Consider the following 21,006-nt stretch of genomic DNA (forward strand, 5'->3'; position numbering starts at 1 on the left):
CGGAAAATTTTGGGCATGTTTAGCTCAGATTGCCCATGAATTGTAGTTCTCAGATATCATGTACTCTGACTTCTTTTTAAAGTTTGTGAAAAATCCATGCAATTTAAAAAATATTCCATTTAAGGGAAGTACAGTGTTCACACAGATGGAAAAGCCACCTGCATGGTGATGAAATAAGTCACCTTGGAACAGATTCATATTCCAACCCTGTCTGAGCTCCTGTATAGCACAGGCCAGAGACCTGCCCCAGAATAATTCATTTTGTACTAGAGAAGGTCTTTCAAATATTTTAAATTGCCGGTGATGAAACATCCACTTCAGCCCTTAGTAAATTGTTCCAGTAGTTAATTCTTCTCACTATTAAAAATGTCCACCATATTTTCAGTCTGAATTTGTCTAGCTTCAACTTCCAGTCATTGGTTTATTTTATAACTTTGTCTGCTAGGTTGAAGAGCCCATTTTCAAATATTTGTTCCCCATGTAGGTACTTATAAACTGTGATAAAGTCATCCCTTGCCCTTCTCTTTGTTAAACTAAACGGACAGGGCTCCTTGAATCTATCACTATAAGACTTGTTTTACGATCCTTTAATCATTCTTATGGCTCTTCTCTGAACCCTCCCCAGTTTATCAACATCCTTCCTGAATTGTGGGCACCACAAATAGAAATAGTATTCCAGCAGCGGTCACACCAGTGCCAGTGCAGAGGTAAAATAACCTCTCTTCCCCTCCCATGTTTATGCATCCCAGGATTGCATTAGTCCTTTTAGCCATTAGCATCACACTGGGAGCTCATGTTCAGCTGATTACCCACCATACCCCCAAATCTTTTTCAGAGTCACTGCTTCTCAGGATAGTGTCTTTCATCATGTAAGTACGACCTACCATTTTTGTTGTTAGATGTAGATATACTAATTTCTGTGTATTTAGGCCATATTTTCTCAAATTCACTCTGTGTCTCATAAAAATAAAGTGTAAAATCCTCCAGGGCCATGGGATAAAACTCAACTCTTTTCTAGCTAGAGATGTAAATATTGTGTGGAAGGTTTTCAGTTGAACAGCAGAGAAGATTTTGAATGCCATACAATTAATACATCTGTGTTGGGAGTCAAGGCATATTTAGGCCTGACAGAAGCCTGCTGTGGATTTTAAGAGTCTGTGTTGATAACATTTAACAGTGTATGCATAAGTTGGACTGTGCATGTGTAAGAAATTGCAGAGTAATCACACGTTTAAAAAGCTAGAAAAGATCAGTTTGAACTAATTCTAAACCTGTACTGACCAGAGTGGAGAGTTAACATGGAAATGAGAGACTAATTCATATGTATGAGAAGAGATAACAAAACATTACAAATAATTTGTTTAACAAAGGGAGGTCAAAGCTGTGTTGTCTGGTGCTGAAGGCGATTGTGATGAGATTGTCCTAGTGAGCTTCCCATTTGTAAGTGACTGAGCTCTACTTGCTGAGTGTTTTGCCTTAATAAATATTAGTTAGACTCATTTGCTGAGTAAGTGACTCTTAAGCCAACAATCTGTATCAAGTTTACAGATGTCTTCTTATTCCCAGCAACAGGAGAAGGGCTGTCTTAAGCAGATTTAACCAGGAAGCACAAGGACACTGATTCAGAGGCTGCACGTGTCCCTATTCCTACAAGACTACATGGGAATCCCTACACTTGGCATAAAGACAACGGAAGAAGACTGAATTAAATCTGATACAAAACGCTGACAAAGTTAAAGACAGTCACCATGTAATATACAATGATGGTATCTCCCCCAGCACACACCACCTGCCAACTATAGCTCCTGACAGCAGTTTTACCAAGGGCTAAAGCTTTGTTTTTCTCACTCTCCCCAGAAGAGACCCCTCCTTATACTGTTAACCCTCACAACTCTGTTTAATGACTAATCTACTTTCAATGTAAAGCACAAAGTCCTGTCTTGCAGAGGAATTTCTGCAGCTGTATTTTTCATCTGTTGAGCACAAGTGTAGTGAAAGGGTGTGATCTAGTGGATAATGCACTGCCCTTGGATTCCTAGCCCTGACATTGCCACTGGCTGACTTTGGGCAAGTTACTTTACTGCCCAGTGCCTCAGTTTCCCCATTGGGGGATAATGACACTGATCTCCTTTGTAAAGTGCTTTGAGATCTGCTGATGAAAAGTGCTGGGCAATACCCTGGTATTCTGAAATGTGCAGTCCTGAGAAGTGAAGATGTGGACTGTTCCCATTCAGGGCCAGGTGCAACACCCAGGCAGGCCTATCCCATGCTATCCCTTCCAGGCATCTCAACCCAGGCCAAGAAGGAATAGCTCTAAGAATAAGTACTTCCGTTTCTAATCCTGCCCATTGCAGTTCTGGGCCTCTGCTGAGACCACAGGAATGACACCAGTTAGTGACCTTCACATTGTGAAAGGGCTACCTCCTTCTCCCCTAAGAAATGCACTGATATCATTGTCAGGGCTGAAATTAATCTGCTGCCAGGATTTCAGGCTTCAAAACAAGAAACGGAAGCAGGGCCATCCTTTATGTCCCAGCACGAGGTGGCTGTGCATGGACTCGTTCCCCTCTTCCATGGATTTTGGCATCCCTGACTGATTTTCCTCCCTCCTGCCCCTGTTCTACCACCCCTGTTACACACACTCCCCTGTGTTCCCCCCAGCTCTCCCATTCCCTCCTCTGTCTCACCTTTCCTTCTCCCTTGTTTTCCAAGTTCCCTGTCCCTCTTATCAGGTCCTTCTGGTAGTATTCTGGAAGACCTGCATGATACCCTCATAACGCACCTCCACCAACATCACAGCCCATTGGCTCCTCACAGCAGCAGCTAGAGGCCGCACAGCAAGAGAAACTGTCCTGGTGTCCCCAGCCCCAGCCCCAGTCCAGCCGGATTACACTGAGGTGACATCTGACTCCTGACATTACATCGCAGCATTGTAACACTGCACTCTGACAATGCCATGTCATGCAATATGACAGCACTGAGATGCAGGCACGGCAGCAGGATAAATGGTATGCACTGACCCACAATTATTTCCGCCAGACTTAAATGGCATTGGCAGCATGAGGGATGGTGCCTCAACACTGGAATTTTATGTCAGAAATCAGCTCATCAGTTCTCCTTCTGCAAAGCAGGGTGTGTGCTTCCTTACCTCCTCGAATTTGTAAGCAATCATGGCAAAAGCCTTGAAGATGGCGTCAGTGGGTCCTGTGATGGTCACAATTCTTTCCGGACAGTTTCCTTCTGAGATGTTGATTCTTGCTCCACTCTAGGAAGAAAAGGAAAAAAAAATCTTCTCAGCCCTTTAAAAAGCCCATCGGGTGGCCTCCTGACTTACAAAAACAAACTAGAAATTCAACCATTACCTCAGTGCCGATCCTGCAATCTGAGCAGTGTAGGCAGAGCCCTGTATCTGTGTGGACTGCCGGTGACTCCCCTCCAGCGTAAGGGCACACTGACAGAGCTCAGCTCACAAGATTGGAACCTTAGTTTGTTCATTTAACAAACAAACAAACCTTTTGTATGGATGGGACAACCAGTCAGTACACAAAGGGCACAAAGTGCTTGGACAATGAATTTATAAGGTAAATTACTGCTTCAGGTCAATTTGAAATTTCCACTGATGTTAATGGGAGCTTTCCTGAGTACAGCATGAATCAAAACTGACACAGGGTCTCTGGATGTAGCCTACTTTTATTATCATGCAGCTTGTTTAAATTTCTTGACTAACGAGTCTATGATCTTTAAAATGGAACAAGTAACTAACTGCCTATTTTCTCATAGAAAAAACTAAATATCTGCAAAGCTTTAGACCACTACACACTGAAGGTCCCACTGATTGGGCAGTATGAGCAAGGCCTTTCCATTAGTCTCTGTGCTGCTTTCAGTAGAAATAATTTCCAATGTCTGGACAGCTCACCTCCTCACGCATCTTTTTCACTGTTTCTCCTTTCTGAAATAAGAGGCAGAAACACAACCATTATATTATTGTCAACAGCTTCATCCAAACACCTATCCCTATATTGAAACTTCTGAAAGTGTCTAATATGTTTTTATAAAATACAAATCAAAGTTTCGAAAGCTGTGAGATGAGCTCGCCCTCTCCCCCGCCTCCTACCTCAATCTTGCCATGCTAGAGTTTGGAAGTGTATTTGTGTTCTGAGAATGGACTATAACAATTTTCTTTTCATACTCCACAGATTTTATCCCTGCAAGTACTGGAATCTAATCTGCTCTCTTAACTGATAAAATAGGATTCAAATAATTTTGATAGCAATTCACAATGAGTTTCTTCCTTTCTAAATGTCCTGCTAGCAGGAAAACAATAGTCTCCATGGAAGAAGCTCAAAGACATTCATGCCCATAGAAAAGTTGACCTAAATAATATGTGGTTGATAAGAAAATAACGGGAAAAATAAGGGCCACGTGTGGAGGGCCAGGTGTCCTCCTCCTTACCAATCATTGCTGTAATGACCCCTTCTTCTACCGACCTATGAATCTGTAAAAACACTGCAGCGTCTCCAGTGATTGTCCTCCAAAATACAATAATAATATTACCACAAGAATTGTTCTTTAGGGCCAATACCATAGCACTTTTCATGGCAATTTTCGTAAAGGTCCAGTAGGGCAAATGATGTTCTATGTCCTTTACTGTAAGTGCCATCATATTTTGAACGTCTATACATAATCATCTTTCTTGGAGTTCTGTCCATTTTTCAGCAAGGTTGTAATTGTAATTGGAGCAGTTGTGTAACCATTTTCCTATGACTCAGTACTCTGCTATAGAAGATGCAGTGCAGGGGTTACCTAGGGAGGTGGTGGAATCTCCATCCTTAGAGGTTTTTAAGGTGCGGCTTGACAAAGCCCTGGCTGGGATGATTTAGCTGAGATTAGTCCTGCTTTGAGCAGGGGGTTGGACTAGATGGACTCTTGAGGTCCTTTCCAACCCTAATCTATGATTCTATGATAAGATTGTAGGAATTTCTTTGTTGTTATGCTAATCTACCAAGGTTATGAAGACCAATGTTTTTACTGACATTTTGCTATTCTTGTGATGAGATTAATCTTTTTCTATAATGTACCAGTTGGAACAAAATTATCATCACCCTAGAATGAACATATATATTAGTAGCCAGAGTGATGCAGCAATTTTGATAGACTAGAAAAAATGATAGTGTTTTAGATGCATTTTGTAAGGAAAACATTCTTTGATTTCTTCTTCAGATACTTGCATAATCTATCATGCAACCAGAGCAATAGATCCACATAATGATAATTGTAAGCGGTATATCATGCAATAACTAAGAACTGTAAGAATACAGGTTGTAATGAATATCCAACTAAGTGTTACAATAATGGAATTTCTAAACACGGATTTGAAGAAATATTTACCTTTCCAATGATGCTTCCAACTTCCTATAAAAGACCCAAACACAAAGACAGAAATTACCGAATTTAAGAAACTCCAATAAAATCTCATAGTGACATACAAAAGTTGGTGTACTCAATGAATTATGAACCACACAGAGCAATTTTAAAACAGTCACAAAAGACAAGGAGCAGAACGGCAGAAAGGGAATTACTTCCTTATTTCAGAGGGGGTGCTCCTGTGGGCTGGTTCACACTGACCGTGCGATTCGGCAGCAGTCGATGGGGGTTACGCAAACTACGCAGAGTAGTTTGCGTAACTGACATCGACTGCTCTGCTTCCCTTCTGCGTGCTGTTCACATAGTGCTGAGCTGACGGGAACAGCACTATGCTACTTGAGGGGGTGGACTTACTCAGTCGACTTCCTGATCGATTGAACGGGTCTCACTGACTGCTCAATCGATCCAGAAAGATCAATCTTGCAGTGGCGATTTTGCCGCCGTCAGTATAAACATAGCCTGAGTGTTTCACAAATGTACCTGGTGCTCTGCCCTGAGGAGATTATAACCCCTGTTTCCTTTCTGAGGTGCCTCATATACAGTGTTGGTTCTGAACTGTGGCCCCAGGTCAGGAGAGCATCCCTGTTCAGGGTCACAGGTAAGCACATTTGAGTGCTTTCCTGAACAGGGGCCCGGAAGTCTGCAAAGTGAAGGCAAGTGGTTGCATGATCTCCTGGACAAGCTGGTCATGAGTCAGCCTATAACAGAGCAGTAGCATTCTCCCGGCATCATGTACAAAAATCAAGAAATATGAAATAAAGGAATTTTCATTTTTTTAAAGAAAACATGGAACTATGACTCTCAGAACAGCTCAATCAGCTGTGTGTTAGTCCCATAGCATGTGACCCTCCTCCATCACATGAGCATGCATGTCTTCTGGCATGTTCAGCCAATCAAGCAAAGCGACTGGCTGTACGTTCCCAGGTGCTTTACAATGACACGTAGACTGCATCACACTAATGACTTCCTGGTGAGTTCTGAAAAGGTTTGCGTTTGTGGCGGATTAGCACAGCCATACCCACGGTGAGCAAGGAAGTGGAATGTCGATCTCTCAAAGTGCTCATGATCCATGGGGGAGGAGGCACACACCTTCCCAAATGCCATCAGTTGGAGAATTGGACCTTCCTTCAGAGCCGTGTTTCTCAACTGAAGGACTGAGAGCCCTAGGAGGTTATGAGACACCAACGAGTTGGGAGAGCTTGCAAGGCGTTGAAAATTCTATTACAATCTTAAGCAAAAAAAATCTCATTCCCCGTGAACCTTATGCTTCAAGGTCAAGTATTCTCGGTCAACCTCTCAAAACACACTCACAAGTCAGTAACACAGGCTTGTCATTGAAACCTATTTTGCTCTTACTCTTTTACTAAATGGAAGGGGATGACAAACATTTTTTACTTTGAATAATAAGTAGATGCCGACCTGAAAAGGTTGAGAGCCACCAGTTTAAAGCAGAGGAATGATGCTAAATATATGAAATTTCAAGTGTATAATAGTGTTCCTTCGGGTCTTGTCCTTAACTAAGCTCTGCAAAGAGCTCCTGGCCTTTGAAAGAAGGAAAAGAAGAGGAAGAACCTTGACACGGAGACACTGCTTTTCATCACAGCATGGTACTGGGTGGCACAGTCCTCTGTGACCATGACGCCATGATTACCACGATGGTGACTACGATGAATGGGAGTGAATGAGGCAGGAGGGGCCACGGCTCAGCGTGGCTGGAGACACAAGTGCAGGCCAGGGAGTTCGTGGGGAGGGGATTTCGGAAAGGAGTCTATGCAAACGACCCACGCCTGTGGCCTTGCATGTCTGTACCCATCCACATCTTCCTAGCATGTGGGGATCATTTGTTACGTCTGTGCAGTTGTGGAAATGGCTGGAAAAGGCGGGTATTGGCAGAGAAGTGCTCAGTGTCCCACTGCGCAGTCCAGTATGGCTGAGCCCAGCATGGCTGGGGCATGGCAGATGCTGGAAAGGAACCTGGCCAGGACCCCTGGAAAGGGACAAGAGAGGAAGGGCAGGCTCAGGGAAGGCACAGCTGGTCCTGGTGATGGGCGACGACGGATGCATTGTCTGGGAGTGGACTAGCTAAGCCTGTGCTCTCACACAGAAATACTGCACACCAGGGACCCACACGTGCCAGTGCTGTCAGGCAGCAACAGAGCGAGAAGAACAAGTGACCCTCTACAGTGCTGGGCTAAAGACAATGGCTAGCCACGATCCAAGGGCGAGGGTGCTGATTTGGCCCCAGAGGGGGCTGTCTGCCCGCTTCCAGAATAGCAGGTGCTTTTCATGCTGCTCCTCATCTCCTCATCATGCCCCCTCGAGACTCGCTGCCGCCCCTCACCACCTGGCACAGCTGTGTGCTGCCCAGGGCAGAGGGTGTGTGCTCCTGTCCGCTCTCTCTCCCAGCGTTGTCCTCCTGCACAAAGGCGCACCGCTAGGCCTTGTTCCTGCAGTGCCCTCACACAAAAGGGCACCCTGCACTGGGTCAGGCATGTCCCCTGATCCCTGCCTACCCACCTCTGGGCACAGCGCCCAGAGAGTTAGCATGGCATGCAACACCCCAGGTGGCTGGTGGGCTGAGGCATGGGACACCCTCGGGCATGTAACTGCAGATTGCAGGGTGGGAGGGCTACACTAACACAAGTGCTGCCCTTTGTCCCCCCTCGCCCTGTGCCAACCACAGACAAACAGCTTTCTCCTGCTTTGTCTCCCTCTCAGAGGGGTATCTCCCCGGGTCCCTCCGTGCTGCCTTTGCCTCCAGACGCCTCCCCCTCTTTTTCCAGCATCACCCTGCAATGCTGTGTCACTCCCAAAGCAATGGTGGAAGGTGGTAGCTTGTGGTGGAGGATGGGGAAAGGGTCAATGCCTGGAGTGACCCTGCTCTGTGTTTGCTCTTTCAGCCCTTCAGGATGGATGAAAAGGGCAGTGTGGGGGTGGGCAGTTCTGGGAATGAGCACACATGAGCGCACGTCTGAGGCTGCAGCCTGCTCTCACATGACAAGCTCAGCAGAGCCATGGCATAGCTGAATCTGTGCAATATAGGGGAAGTCAGCTGTACCCTAGTCAGAGCTGGAGCAGGGCAGGAACTGCACCCCTCTGAGTCACAGTTCCCTCCCCAGCCTTCTCCTTCCCCTGGTTCAGGGCTGGGCCAAACGGCTTGATCTAGCATTTCATCATCCTCTGTTTGGTAAACACTTGTTCTTTCATTAGTACAGTGAACGGAGCTGAAGTGAAGATGAGAACACGTGCACCCACTCTTTACCTTCCCATGCATGAGCAGCCGGATAGTGAGGGTCACATTCAGGCCTCCTTCAGAGACTTTTGATTCCATTTCCTACCGAGGTCCGGGAGATGTGTGTTAGGTAACAGGGAGGCCCCACGGGACGACAAGACAGCCCTAAAACGGTATCACCTGGAAGAAAACAGAGGAAGAGCTGTTTATTGCTCTCTGTTCTATGAATCAAAGAAGTCTACCAGCTGATTTCATGCTTTCCGTTACACCTGGATCCTTAAAGCACATCAGAGCAGCCAGCACACAATGGCCTAAACCCTCACCGCCCTGCTCTCTGTGATTAACCTTGTTTGAGAGACGCTTGTCTCCCCTCATGATCTTATTTCCCCATCTGGCAGTCTTATTTTCCAGTCTTTGGTTAGTCAGTCGCTCTGCTACTGATGGCCTGGAACTTTGGCCCGGCCTTCCACAGAACACGAGCAAAACGAGTGCTCCCACACTGCTTTAAGATGAGGAACATTTGGGAGGGTCTGTTCCCTGGCTGATGGAGAGAAGCTTTGCTCTGCCCTTGGGCTGCTCACAGCTCCCATGGCCAGAGCCCCTGAAGACTCATGGTTTTGCTTCTCTGTTTTAGTTACTGTACAAGGATGGGGGTGAAAGTTTTTGGCACATGATGCATTACTTGTGCAACAGGAAATTAGCTCACTACACAGAATACATCAGGTAGGGTAGGGGCTCACACCCCTGTCTGGGACAGACAAAGGGTGTGTCTACACAGCAGTCAGGCACCCACGGCTGGCCCATGCCAGCTGACTTGGGCTCGTGGGGTTCAGGCGAAGGGGCGGTTTACAGGTGTCCATCTCATCTCGCAGGGTCCTAGTGCCCAGGCTCCAGCCCAAACCTGAACATCTACACCACTGTTACAACCCAAGGCCCGCAGGCCTGAGTCAGCTGGAGCTAACCAGCCATGGGTTTTTGATGGCAGTGTAGAAACACCCAAAGAGAGCTCTGTTCTAGAGTGAAGCCAACATCTTTGTAATACACATTTTTCATCTTGCTAATAACTAAGAGTAGAGCCTACCCAGCTAGCTTTTCTTCCCACAGCGAGGAGCCGAGCTACTCTCGTGTGCTGCTGAACTTTTAGTTGTGGTTTTCTCTTTGGGCCAGCCCCTCAGCTTGCATGTCTCCAGCTTAACCAGCCACCTAGGAATTCTCCAAGGGGAATCCCTGCCTGTTGAGACCCTCAGTGCTATGCCCACCCCTGGCAAAGGGGCAGGAGTGGGGAAGAGGGAAGTGTGCTTTGGGGCCATAGGGAGCCTGACATGCAACAGGGGTCAAACCATTCTCTGGATGGCCCCAGGATCAGAGAAACACAAAGGTGGCATCTGCTAACCTCCCTCTGGTCCTGGGCCAAGCAAACCTGGATGCACCTGAGAACCTGGGCCAGATGTTTATCCTCTACAGCTACAGCTGGAACCAAGAGCTTCCCGTGGGCAGTCAGACTCACTTGTAGACACGAGCAATGACATTTTTCCTGACTGGTGACATTTGAGATACAGACATTCATGGACGCACAGAGCATAGGGCCAGAAAGGACCATCAGATCAACTACTCCGACCTCCTGTGCAGCACACAGGGCCCCCACATGGGGGCTAAAAGGGACACTTTACCAGGGCCCAGCCCAGGCTGCAACCCCTATTACCATGATGAAAACTTTTTTCATGGCTCATGAGATTGTATGTATGGGATGAGGGATTGTGGTATACGTGTGGGAGGGGCCTGTGTTACAAGTTTGTATTGGGCCAGAAAAAATTATGCTTGGGCCCTGGTAGCACAGGCCTTTATCTTTCACCAAGTTACCCTGTCCTAAGCCCAGTAATTTGTGTTTCTATAGGCATATCTTCCAGAAAGGCATCCAATCTGAATGCACCACTTCCCTTGGGGGTTGGTGCCAATAGATAATCCACCTTCACTGTTAACAGCTACTTAGACATCTCAGCTCCTTCCACTGGACCCTGAAACATTAGGCACTGACCACAGCCAGAAGCAGAATACGGGACTTAACGGACCAATGCTTTCATTCGCCTCCCCTGCTAAAACAGATGGATTTAAGGCAATGCAAAGTCTGCCCTCTCCCAGCTGGAACCATGAAAGCTGTACAGCCCTCATTACAGTCATATACTCCTGCTAATACATTCCAAAATGAGGTTGTTTTTTTGGGACAATATTACATTGTTGATTCATATTTAGCTTGTGTTCCACTAAAACCCCCACATCCTTTTCTGCAGTCCTCCTTCCTAGGCAATTTCCCATTTTGTATGTGTGCTGTTGATTGTTCCTTCCTCAGTATTTGTCCTCACTGAATTTCATCCTATTGACTTCAGACCATTTCGCCAGTTTGTCCAGATCATTTTGAATTCTAATCCTGTCCTTGCAACCCCTCCCAGCATGGTATCATCCGCAGACTTTTTAAGTGTCGTCTCTCTGCCATTATCCAAATCACAGGTGAAGATATTGAATAGAACCAGACCTGGAACTGATCCCTGGTGGCCCTTCCAGCTTGTCTGTGAACCTTTGATAACTAATCTCTGAGCACTCTCTTCCAACCTGTTCCAACTATCCTCGACCTCACCTCCCTCCCTTATTGCCTCCCTGTGACCTTCGACCCCATTGCCCTCTCCTACCATGTCCCCGTGACCCTCAATCCCGCCGCCCTTTCCTACCAGCTCCCCATCTCCTTTTATCTCTAAACTCATTGGCTGGACTATCTTCTAGAGTCACCTTGAGTTCCTCTCCACACCCTCCCCTGAGCTCTTCTTCCCTGGTTGCCATCCTCTCCAGTCCACTGAAACTGCCCCCAGCAAGGTGTCTAATGCTCTAAGCCATCTTTGCACCTCCCCTATTCTCAGGCTTCCTACCACTACGAGGCAGAAAAAATGGCCACTGCCCCCAACTAACCTCCCCTTTTAGGCACCACATCACATCAGCCTGATCCTCCTCTTCCTCTCTCAAGCATCCCCTGCACCAGCTTGACCCCTGGCCCCTATACCCACCCCTCCCTGGTGCCTCAGCCCAGGGAGCCTTCCAACATCCCCTTCCAGGAGCTTCTCTCTCCCTCACCCAGTTCCGGCTCTTTACCCCTCTTTGATGTGCTGCTTTCCAGTGCCAAGAGAAGCCAGAGCCTCAGCCACCACATCGACATGAGAGACCCAGGTGCCATGCTGGCAACTCTCCCAGCAGCCATGTGACCTGCACGCCATCAGGGAAGCAACCACGGGGATGGCCCAGCACATGCACGCAGCAAGATCGCCAGCTGCAATGTGCCAGGTTTTTTTCACTTGTAATTTACTAATTTGTAACTTGTAAATTACAAGGGAAAAAAATCCTGGCCCATTGCAAGCAGCAAGGCAGGAGAAAAACTGGCCTGGTGGCTGGGGGTCTGACTGGCCCTGACATAAAAACATCATCCTTAGAGTAGTTATCTCTGATACTCAGCCGCAGTGGTCCCCGCAGGTTGGGCTGTGAGAGCGGGCAGTGTATTGTGGCAACTCTGTGCCTTCTGGCCTGACAATCCCCTTACACCTGGGGTTACCCTGGGGGCTATTGTTGCCCCTTTATGTTACCAGCGAGGAATGGAAAATGAGCCCTATTGTCTCCCTTCTAATCTCTCCCTGGGTACTCCATCGCCATGGGCAACGTTTTTCAACAACGTTCTAGGTATGTTCTGGTGAACAACATCCTCCAGTTCACATGTGTGGAAATATCCACCCGCATGGAAATTGATGACGTTGCATCTGCCACCCTCTCACACCATCGACCACTCTTCTGGACTAGGTCTGGACTAGCTGAGACAATAAGACGGGTCACGACCTACACAACCACGCCACCGTTTACACGGAAGCGGCAAAAGCGAAGTTCAACCCTTTCGTCCTCTGCGTTAGGTGATTGCCGCACACATGGCAGGTCTCACCAACTTCTGAGCTCCAGGCAGGACCCAGGGGATGGCTTAGGGGGCAGTAAATAAGGGCTCATTTCTGTCAGAATTGATTTCCAGCAGCCGGCAGGGTGCAGTTGTACCCTGGCTAGCAAGTCACAGAGCAAGTCGCAGGCAGTTCACAAGCATCTGCTAGGCATAATTTATTTTCACAATAGGCTAATGATAACCAAGCGTTAGAGACCAGTCTGACGGCAGTGGGCAGTCACGTCGATACGATGGAGCGGGTGGGGGGAAGGAGGGCGAATCAGTAATTAACAACTAAACAGTAACTACAAGTCTGTATTGGTTGCTATTGCATGTCACAGCTGGAAACAGGTCCCTCATCAGTCAAATCCGTCAACCACCGAGTGAAAATTAAAGCTGCGTTTATCCTCAGAAGGGCAAAACCCATCAGAGCAGATTTCAGTGGCCTCCTAATCCCTGCCTGTTTAATGCACTTTATAAATGACTCTCTTCCTGTCTCTAAATTAACAGGGGAAAGCTTCTCATGGGTGGATCCTGACTCTTTCCTGACTCACATCAGCAGCCACCTTTCCAAACCTTACCTGACAGTGCAGAGCCACAGGGCCCCTGGCATGCTGTCGGGAGTGCCCTCAATTAGCTGCCCATTCTGCCCATCCCACAGTAATCGGGCTGCAGGATCTCTCTGCCCCTGCAGGGTATCCTAGCCACCCACAGCCTCTGCATACAGAAAAAATATATTTCCAGGAGGGATGCTCCTAATTAGGACAGCTCAGCCACAGGGGTAGGGAGCTCTGGCCTTTCTGGAGAGAGCTGCATCCCCACCAGACTGTGCGGTCAGCGTGACACTGAGCCTTCCATGGCAGCGGGAAAAGGAGACAAAGGGACACAGGTGCTTATGGATCCAAGAGGGGGGTCAAGGATGTTCTGTCCAGGAGGCAAAAAACATTGTTTGGGAGCAGGGGGCAGGCAGCTCATGGCAGGTATGTTCTTGGTGCAGACACTGGAGAATAAAAACAGGGGACAGCCTCAGCCGCTCTCGTTTTACGAGTGCAAATGGGATCAAAGTGGAAGGGAGGTATTGTACATCAGAACCAGACTGGCTCCTGTGAGGCCTCTGAAAAATGGAAGCCGAAGTTGGTGTAAAGATCTCACCCTGACTCCTTTGCCGATAAGCAATGGGCAAGGAGGGGGAATCATGCACTGGGACTTTTGAACCCAATTACCCTTTATATGTTGAAATTTGCAACAAGCATGAGGACTGTGATGAAAACATAGCATGTATTTTACACAAGGTGCAGCACTAAACTTACAAAAGCAATTGAAAGTTTTCACATAGAAAAATTCCAGGCTGATCACATTCATTGTTGCAGTCTCACTGCAAATCCGACTTGACCTAATTAAGAAGTTAAAACTGGATCACACAATGTCTTTGTGGCTTTTCAGGAGGGTTTTAATCAGTGGTTTTTTATGGGTTTTTTTTTTATTGTGTTTGTTTTTCGGAGCTGGAGAAAATCACAGCAAACCAGGCAGTCTGCAGCCATCTCCATTCCCTTCGCCTGCACCTTTGCTCCATAACTGTGGGAGCACAGAATGTCTCTGTGGCTACGCAGAACCCATAGACAATTGCCTGTAGTTCCAGCTAATGGAAAGGCCCTTGCATTCTGTCGTGTAATGTTTTGATATTTATAGCAATTCCGTTCTGGTTTTGGCTAATCTCTTAGTATATTAGTGATGGGAATTTGAGAATATGCGATGTTGTCATCTGAACTATGACCATCTGGCACTTCCCTTTACTCAAATGAGCACATAGCTGTCCTTAAAATAAAGAAGGGAACCACAGTAGAGTCATAGGAGCCCAGATGCATTTCTCCATTGCGGAAGCTAAACTGATGCTAAAGTATTGCTTCAATGAAAAAAGGATTGGTAAATGAGCACTAGGGTATGGATTCAGCTTTGAGATTGATGTTTTTCTTCACACAACGCACAGTCAACCTGTGGAACTCCTTGCCAGAGGATGTTGTGAAGGCCAAGACTATAACAGGGTTCAAAAGAGAACTAGATGAGTGTTCATGGAGGACAGGTCCATCAAAGGCTATTAGCCAGGACGGGCAAGGATGCAAAACCATGCTCTGAAGTGTCCCTAGCCTCTGTTTGCCAGACGCTAAATGGATAACAGGGGAAGAATCACTTTATGGTTGCCTGCTCTGTTCATTCCCTCTGAAGCACCTGGCATTGGCCACTGTCAGAAGACAGGATGCTGGGCTAGATGGACCCTTGGTCTGACCCAGTATAGCCCTGTTTATGGGCTGGATCCAAACCCTATATTGAATCCCTCCAAGCTCTGGGGAAGCTCAGATCTGGATCTGAACATCGTATCTCAGTCCAGCTCTGTTCCAGAACTAGGATTTGTGAGGGGGTGGCTGGGCCTTTCTGGAGCTCTCACTGCCTGGCACTAGCACCCACAGGGATGCAGCAGGGCCTTCAGCCCTGTAGCCAAACAAGACATTACTATGTGCCCCAGGCCCAGTGAAGACAAGGGACTTGTCCCTGCTTACGCTGGTGGCAAATGTAGCTCATCACGGCTAATTGGTTGGGGAAAAGTTAGGGAAAGTGAGAGAGAAACAATAGGGGGGATTTCAGGGGTGCTGAGCACTCACAGCTGCCATTGACTTCAGCTGAAAATCTGGGCGCTCAGCAGGTCCAAAAATCAGACCCAACTGTTGTATCTTTGCTGTTGGTTTGTAATGGGGATGTTTGAAAGTTGTTTTTAAATAAGCAAAAGCACTGAAAGTTGACAGCCTCATCCCAGCAGATTTGCTGCCCCTGTCCTGCCTCCCCAGCTTCCACTCTGGAACCTCCATCCCCAGCAGCAGGGAGCCCTCGGTTCCCCCTCATTTCCACCTAAACCCGCCTGGCCTGTTCTCTCCTGTTGCTGTGCACTGCTCAAAGCTGGTTCCTCTCCAGGTGGCGCGTCAGTGCTCAGTGGTGGGACAGAACCAGTCAGGCTAATGTGAACTGTGACGACACTCAAACTGGGATCTTTTAGGGCTCCCACTCTGCCCTTTCAAGTTGGATGACTATAGTATAGGCTAGCTGAGAGCAGCTGGGAAAGACCGGTGTAAGAGCCAGAGAGGCAGCGAGCTGGGAAGGGGACAGAGAGCCACTTACGGGCGGGACAAACGCCAAGCGAAGCAGGCATGTGCAGTTCATTTGCTACTAGCTAAAAATATAAATAGATGTTTAGCTAACGTCATAAGGGAGACGGGGGGTTATTCCCTTCAAAAATATGATTTCTAAAGAAGTTAAAAACCATTGAAAACAATCTGCTGCTTCTGCGGGCGAAATGTGGCAGACTGCTGCAGGTCTGCAGCCATTCTGGTTTGATGGAAGTGTAACTGGAGTTTAGGCAACTACAGAACGGAACAGAGAAGGAGCAGCTCTTCGTAGCTTCTGATTTTTAACCAGCCTATGGAATTTAATAGCAGGGATAAAATTCTCTATACATTCAGTAGGGCTTTTCCATGTGGAATAATGTGGGCTTCTGTGCAAACTGCAGTCTGATTGACTGAGCCCATCCCCATATGATTACATCACACTGAACACACACATCACAGTAGTAATGCCTCTTTAACCACCCAGGAATATGACCGTGCAGGGGCTACTCAGGTAACCCTCCCCACGAGCGGGTACCACCAGGCTGGGCCTCAGAGCACTCAGCCATGATGTGCGTGCCTTGACCAGCCAACGCCTGCTTTGCTGTGTGCTCTGCATGTTGCACAGCCAAGGTGGCAGGAGTCGGGGAGCCTGTGCCAAAGGGGGGTTCCTCCATGGTGCTGATGCCTGCTCTGCAGGGTTCCCCCACATGCCACGGAGCTGCGGGGGAGGTTGGGAGAGGTAGAGACCATCCTTCCCTGCCTCCCAGAGGGGCACAGATGGCCCAGAAAATACTCTGACCCTGCAGCAGACGCACAAGCAATGGAATGACTTTGCAGCTATTTAATAGCCAGGCCAGGGAAAATATTGCTTCTCCCTGCACCAATCCTTCCCTGTAGTGTTGATTCTCGCCCTCTTACTGAAATCAATGGGACTGCTTGCTTTGCAAGATGCTACTTGCTGTGAGTAATGGTGGCAGAGCCACGCTCCCGCAGAGCACATCCTGACTGCACACACATCCTGAGAAAACCCATCACACGGCATAGGACAGCTTTCCAGTATTACAAATAGCCACTTTTCAAGCCATTCCAGCACGTTGGGCCATACTCTTAAGGCTATCTTGGGAGGTGGGCTGCACTAAAGATTGTGAGACCACCCACTGCACTCCTGCATGGCCTCCCCAGCCCTTGGGTCAAGGCACACAGGACAAGCTCATGCCCCTCCCTCCTAACGCAAGTGGGCAGGGAGTGGGTATACTGTTAGCTCCACCCCTCCGAAGCAATAGCCAGTGGAAACGAGCTGGTGCGAAGGGCTCAGCAGATAAATACCCCTACAACAACAGAGAAACACCTGCCACCCCTTGCACAGGGCAAAAGGAAAAACACAGTGTAGCTCTGAATGTCCCGTTCACAATTCACATTTAAAGGTTTGATCACATTTGCCATGTTTCCATTGCAAGATATACACCCTGATGTCCGTATTAAATGCACATGCAAGGAATGCTTTAGCAAACCCTTCCCAGAGATACTTATCTGAGCTGTAACCAATCTGAGGAGTTGTTTCTGTTAATTGCAGTTTTTTATTCCTTCCTCCTTATCCAGCAAACGCAGGACCCTGAATCAGTTGGTTATGTAAATGTTTCCAATTGATTGAAAAAGTGGGTCATCTGTTAGCCAAATGCTGCTGGCTTTAATATTTATCAGCGTTATTAAATTAAACACGCTTCATGCTTCAATGAGCAGCAAAGCTACATTGGCCTTTTCTTAATCATACTGGTGAAAGGTAAGTCTTTTATATCTGAGTTCATAAACTCACTGGAAAACAGGGGGAACAGAACAGCAGAGGCATTTACTTTATCAATGAGCCTTTCACCATTTTGCTAGTTCTCCGCTGCCAGAGACAAAGGACTTAAAAACATTCTCCCAACATGTTATTTTGTGCGTTTCCGAACAGTGTATTCTATTTCCTGCCCAAAAAGAACGAGAGGCCATCTCTAGCCTTTCCTCTTCTGCTTATTTCAAAGAAGCCTTGAAATTGCTTCTTTGTCTTCCTGGTTGAAGGCCCTAAAGATACCATTATGTCCAGTCCAGTGCATCAAAAAGATAAGGAGCCAAATTCAGACCTGGGGTAAGTAGGTGCACCTCCCCTGACATCAGTGGCATTGCATCAGCTTACAGAGGGGCGAAATTTGGCCCAAAGACTGAAGAGCCGTATCTAGCTGAAGATACTACACTGTAGATTTCCTGTGAAAGTTCAGTGGGTCCGTCAGTCACAAAGACTCATTCCTGTTGGAGGGGCTGTTCCATGGTTGCTTAGCCACCCTGAACCAACCTTCCCCCAATAAAGGAATCTCTGAGCATGCTGGGAACGAGTTCCTCCAATGTCTAACCACAGGGTGGGAACTTCCCCCAGTTGACTGAACACGGGACATCCAGGGCCACTAGAAAGGGCTTTCCCGGGGCACCCAGCAACGGGACTATGGACAGAGTTCCTCTGAGCACTCCTCCTGTGCGGGGACGGAGGAGGACCTGGCAGCACCCAAGGAGCAGAGAAGGAAAACCCATTGTTCCTGTACTGTAGGCAGGATGCCTGCCAACCTGTCCAACCCCTTTTGACTGTACAGGGGTTACTTCAGCCACAGGATGAACAGCGCAAACACCTCCCCGTCCTGCAGGGGGATAATTGGCAGTAGTGGTTGGTTATAGGAGATGCCACAATCCATTGCTGCAGGGCAGGGACACTGTGTGCAATCTGGGGCAATGCTTCCATGTGGATGAGGGGCCCTTAGTTCCACCAGAGGGCTACGTGTGGGAGTTTCTTTACTAAAAACGGTCTTAACCTTCCAGTGCAGGGCTTAGCTCCTCCCTCTGCAAATGACACGGATAAAACAGAAGGAACCTTTTCATGCACGTTAAAATAAAGCCACATCATTTTTTTTTGCTTTTATATTCCCAGCATGCAATTCTCTGGTGAGTTGGAAGTATGGCCCCTGGCAGACAGCTGTGTGAAGGAGAGCTGGGCATGATTTTCTTTTTCTTGTTGAAGAATATCCATTTTTTTAAATCCATTTCTTGTTTCTCAAATAGAAAAACTGCCAAAATTAGGTGTTTTTTTAAAGCCATATAGAAAAACCACCCTGTGAAAAGCTGATCAGCAAAGTGACGTAATAGCAGAAGGAAAAGAGTGGGGGAGAACAAGGAAAACCAAATAATGACGGCATATTTCCCCATCCCTTCTTTCTGCGGTTTCATTGCTACTTTGGATTCATTGATTTAATTAGTGGTAGGATTTGGTTTTTTTGGCATTGTCTTTTTTAGTTTTTGATTATTTTAAAATTTCAAAAAAACATGTTTGGAAATAAAACAGGATAAACAAAAACCTTCTGTTAAAAGAACTATAATATTAGCAAAATTAAATTAAAAACAAATGAAAATTGTCCAAAAATGAAGAACTAGTCTGATATAAAACCAAATCAAATAACAATTATTTATATTTTTTGAAATGTTCAGGATTCCCCACCACCTTCACCCTCTCCAGTGGAAAGACACATAAGACAGACAGAGGAGAGAGATGAAGCATTTTGATTTCGGCTCCACAAACCATTATTCAGTTTGGTTCACACGTCAGACATGAAACACAGCTACAGTGTCTAGAATAGGAGCCAGAAGGGAGCAGAGGGCATGTGATCTGTAAAATTTCCCCCCTATTTTGGAGAAATAGTTTCCTGTGGGGCACAGATGAGTCTATTTGTATAGTCCACTGAATGTCAAAGTGAAAGTAGGGTTTTGACCCACACCACGGGTGCACTACATGAATCTGCATTTTTCACTGCTCCAGCTGCTTAGCCGTAGCTTGCATTGAAGACCATTTTTATTTTGGAGCACAAAGGCTTAACAGCAACTTGACTTGAAAGGGTGTTGCTTATTTTAACTATCGCTGGCAGCAAATTTCTCCTTGAAAAGGCTTTTTATGATTTTTGGTTTATTAATAAAAAAATGTCTCTTAGAACCACATGAATTTGTTATGAAAAATGTCTGGTTCAAAATTTTCCACTTTTTGACTAAATGATTCCAAGCCAATTTTTGTTTGTTGGCTTCAAATCATTTAAACAAAAACTGGAAAATTATGCACACACACACACACACACACACACAAATCAAATGAAATGAAAACGGTTTTGTTTTCTTCAAAATTGTGAAAGCAAATCACCATTCTGTGTTACAAGCTCCAATTTTAAGTTTATCTCCATTGAAGTTATGGAGAAGATTACTTCTAACTCCATCTGGCTTTGGATCAGTCTCCTGCCCCTTATGCTGGACCCATCCCTGTAACCCCCCTACCACTGGAAGTTACATTAGCCCACCCCACTATGGCAAACGCCTTAGCTGCTCCCCCCCCAAAAAAAACTACAACATGGGCTACAAACATCCCCTTCTGTAAGTTTTCCACTATGAAAGGAAAAGAGGGCCCAACCCTCTAAAACTCCACTCACAGGAGTGCTCTTTACAATGGGTGGCTCCCATTCATATCAGCGGCTTAAAGAAGAGCTCTGAATGTGAGTCAAAGTTTGCAGGACTGGGCCCTGCGTTTGAAAAGCTCATCTCTATTGCTCCAGCACCTTGTCTAGCAAAATCAGAATAAGAGCCACATGTCCTGCATTCAGCGTGCAGCCTCTAGGAATGGCGGAGATCCTCTACACTAGGACGTATTGCTCTTGTGCATGCTTTCTTGTCAAATGCTGATACAGGCACTGCATGGAAGTGCTGAATGGATCCTGTGTCTGCCAGCACCCTCCCATGCTCCCTATATGTACAACTATGCCAACCCTTCTCCTTCTGCACGCTCCTTTCGATTCCCTGGGTGCGCTAGTCACATGCTAGCAAACCCTCTGACACCTCAGGTGGTAAAAAGGAAATAAACCACCCCACACTGCAAGTCAGGTCGTCGTCAGGCTGCTAATACAGCTGAACAAATGGAGAAAACCGTTGTACTCTCGTGATAACCTGCAGGGTGTGATTATCTACACACTAATTACAGTGGAGTTCAGAGCAGGCTGTTCTAGTTAGGTAAACGCACAATGCAGAGCAGACCTGGACCTCAGCCTACAGCACTGAAGAGAGGGGTGCTGGCTGTGACCGGTTCCCAAATACCTTTGGGAGAAAGGCTGCAATTTAGCCTTTCAAATTAGAGCTCTTTTAACCTGTTATGACAGCAGATGGGGTGGCTCTGTGTTATA

At 46.8% G+C, this 21,006-nt stretch overlaps 1 protein-coding gene across 10 annotated transcripts in view; it reads right to left on the reverse strand.

The window, feature by feature from the left end:
• PCBP3 (poly(rC) binding protein 3) overlaps positions 1 to 8,755 on the reverse strand; it is a 49,414-nt gene extending 40,659 nt beyond the window's left edge. For all 10 annotated transcript variants that reach the window (XM_067548592.1, XM_067548591.1, XM_067548589.1 and 7 more), the window contains exons 1-4: positions 8,687 to 8,755; positions 5,389 to 5,412; positions 3,917 to 3,949; positions 3,149 to 3,265 (exon numbers count right to left, since the gene is read on the reverse strand). In XM_067548592.1, coding sequence (XP_067404693.1) covers positions 3,149 to 3,265; positions 3,917 to 3,949; positions 5,389 to 5,412; positions 8,687 to 8,755 — 243 coding nt within the window. The remainder of the gene's footprint in view (positions 1 to 3,148; positions 3,266 to 3,916; positions 3,950 to 5,388; positions 5,413 to 8,686) is intronic.
• Between the last annotated feature and the right edge of the window lie 12,251 nt (positions 8,756 to 21,006).

Source organism: Emydura macquarii, unplaced genomic scaffold (genome assembly GCF_026122565.2).
Source record: "Emydura macquarii macquarii isolate MOO-44397 ecotype Brisbane River unplaced genomic scaffold, CSIRO-AGI_Emac_v2 contig_1253, whole genome shotgun sequence".
Lineage (NCBI taxonomy): Eukaryota > Metazoa > Chordata > Testudines > Chelidae > Emydura > Emydura macquarii.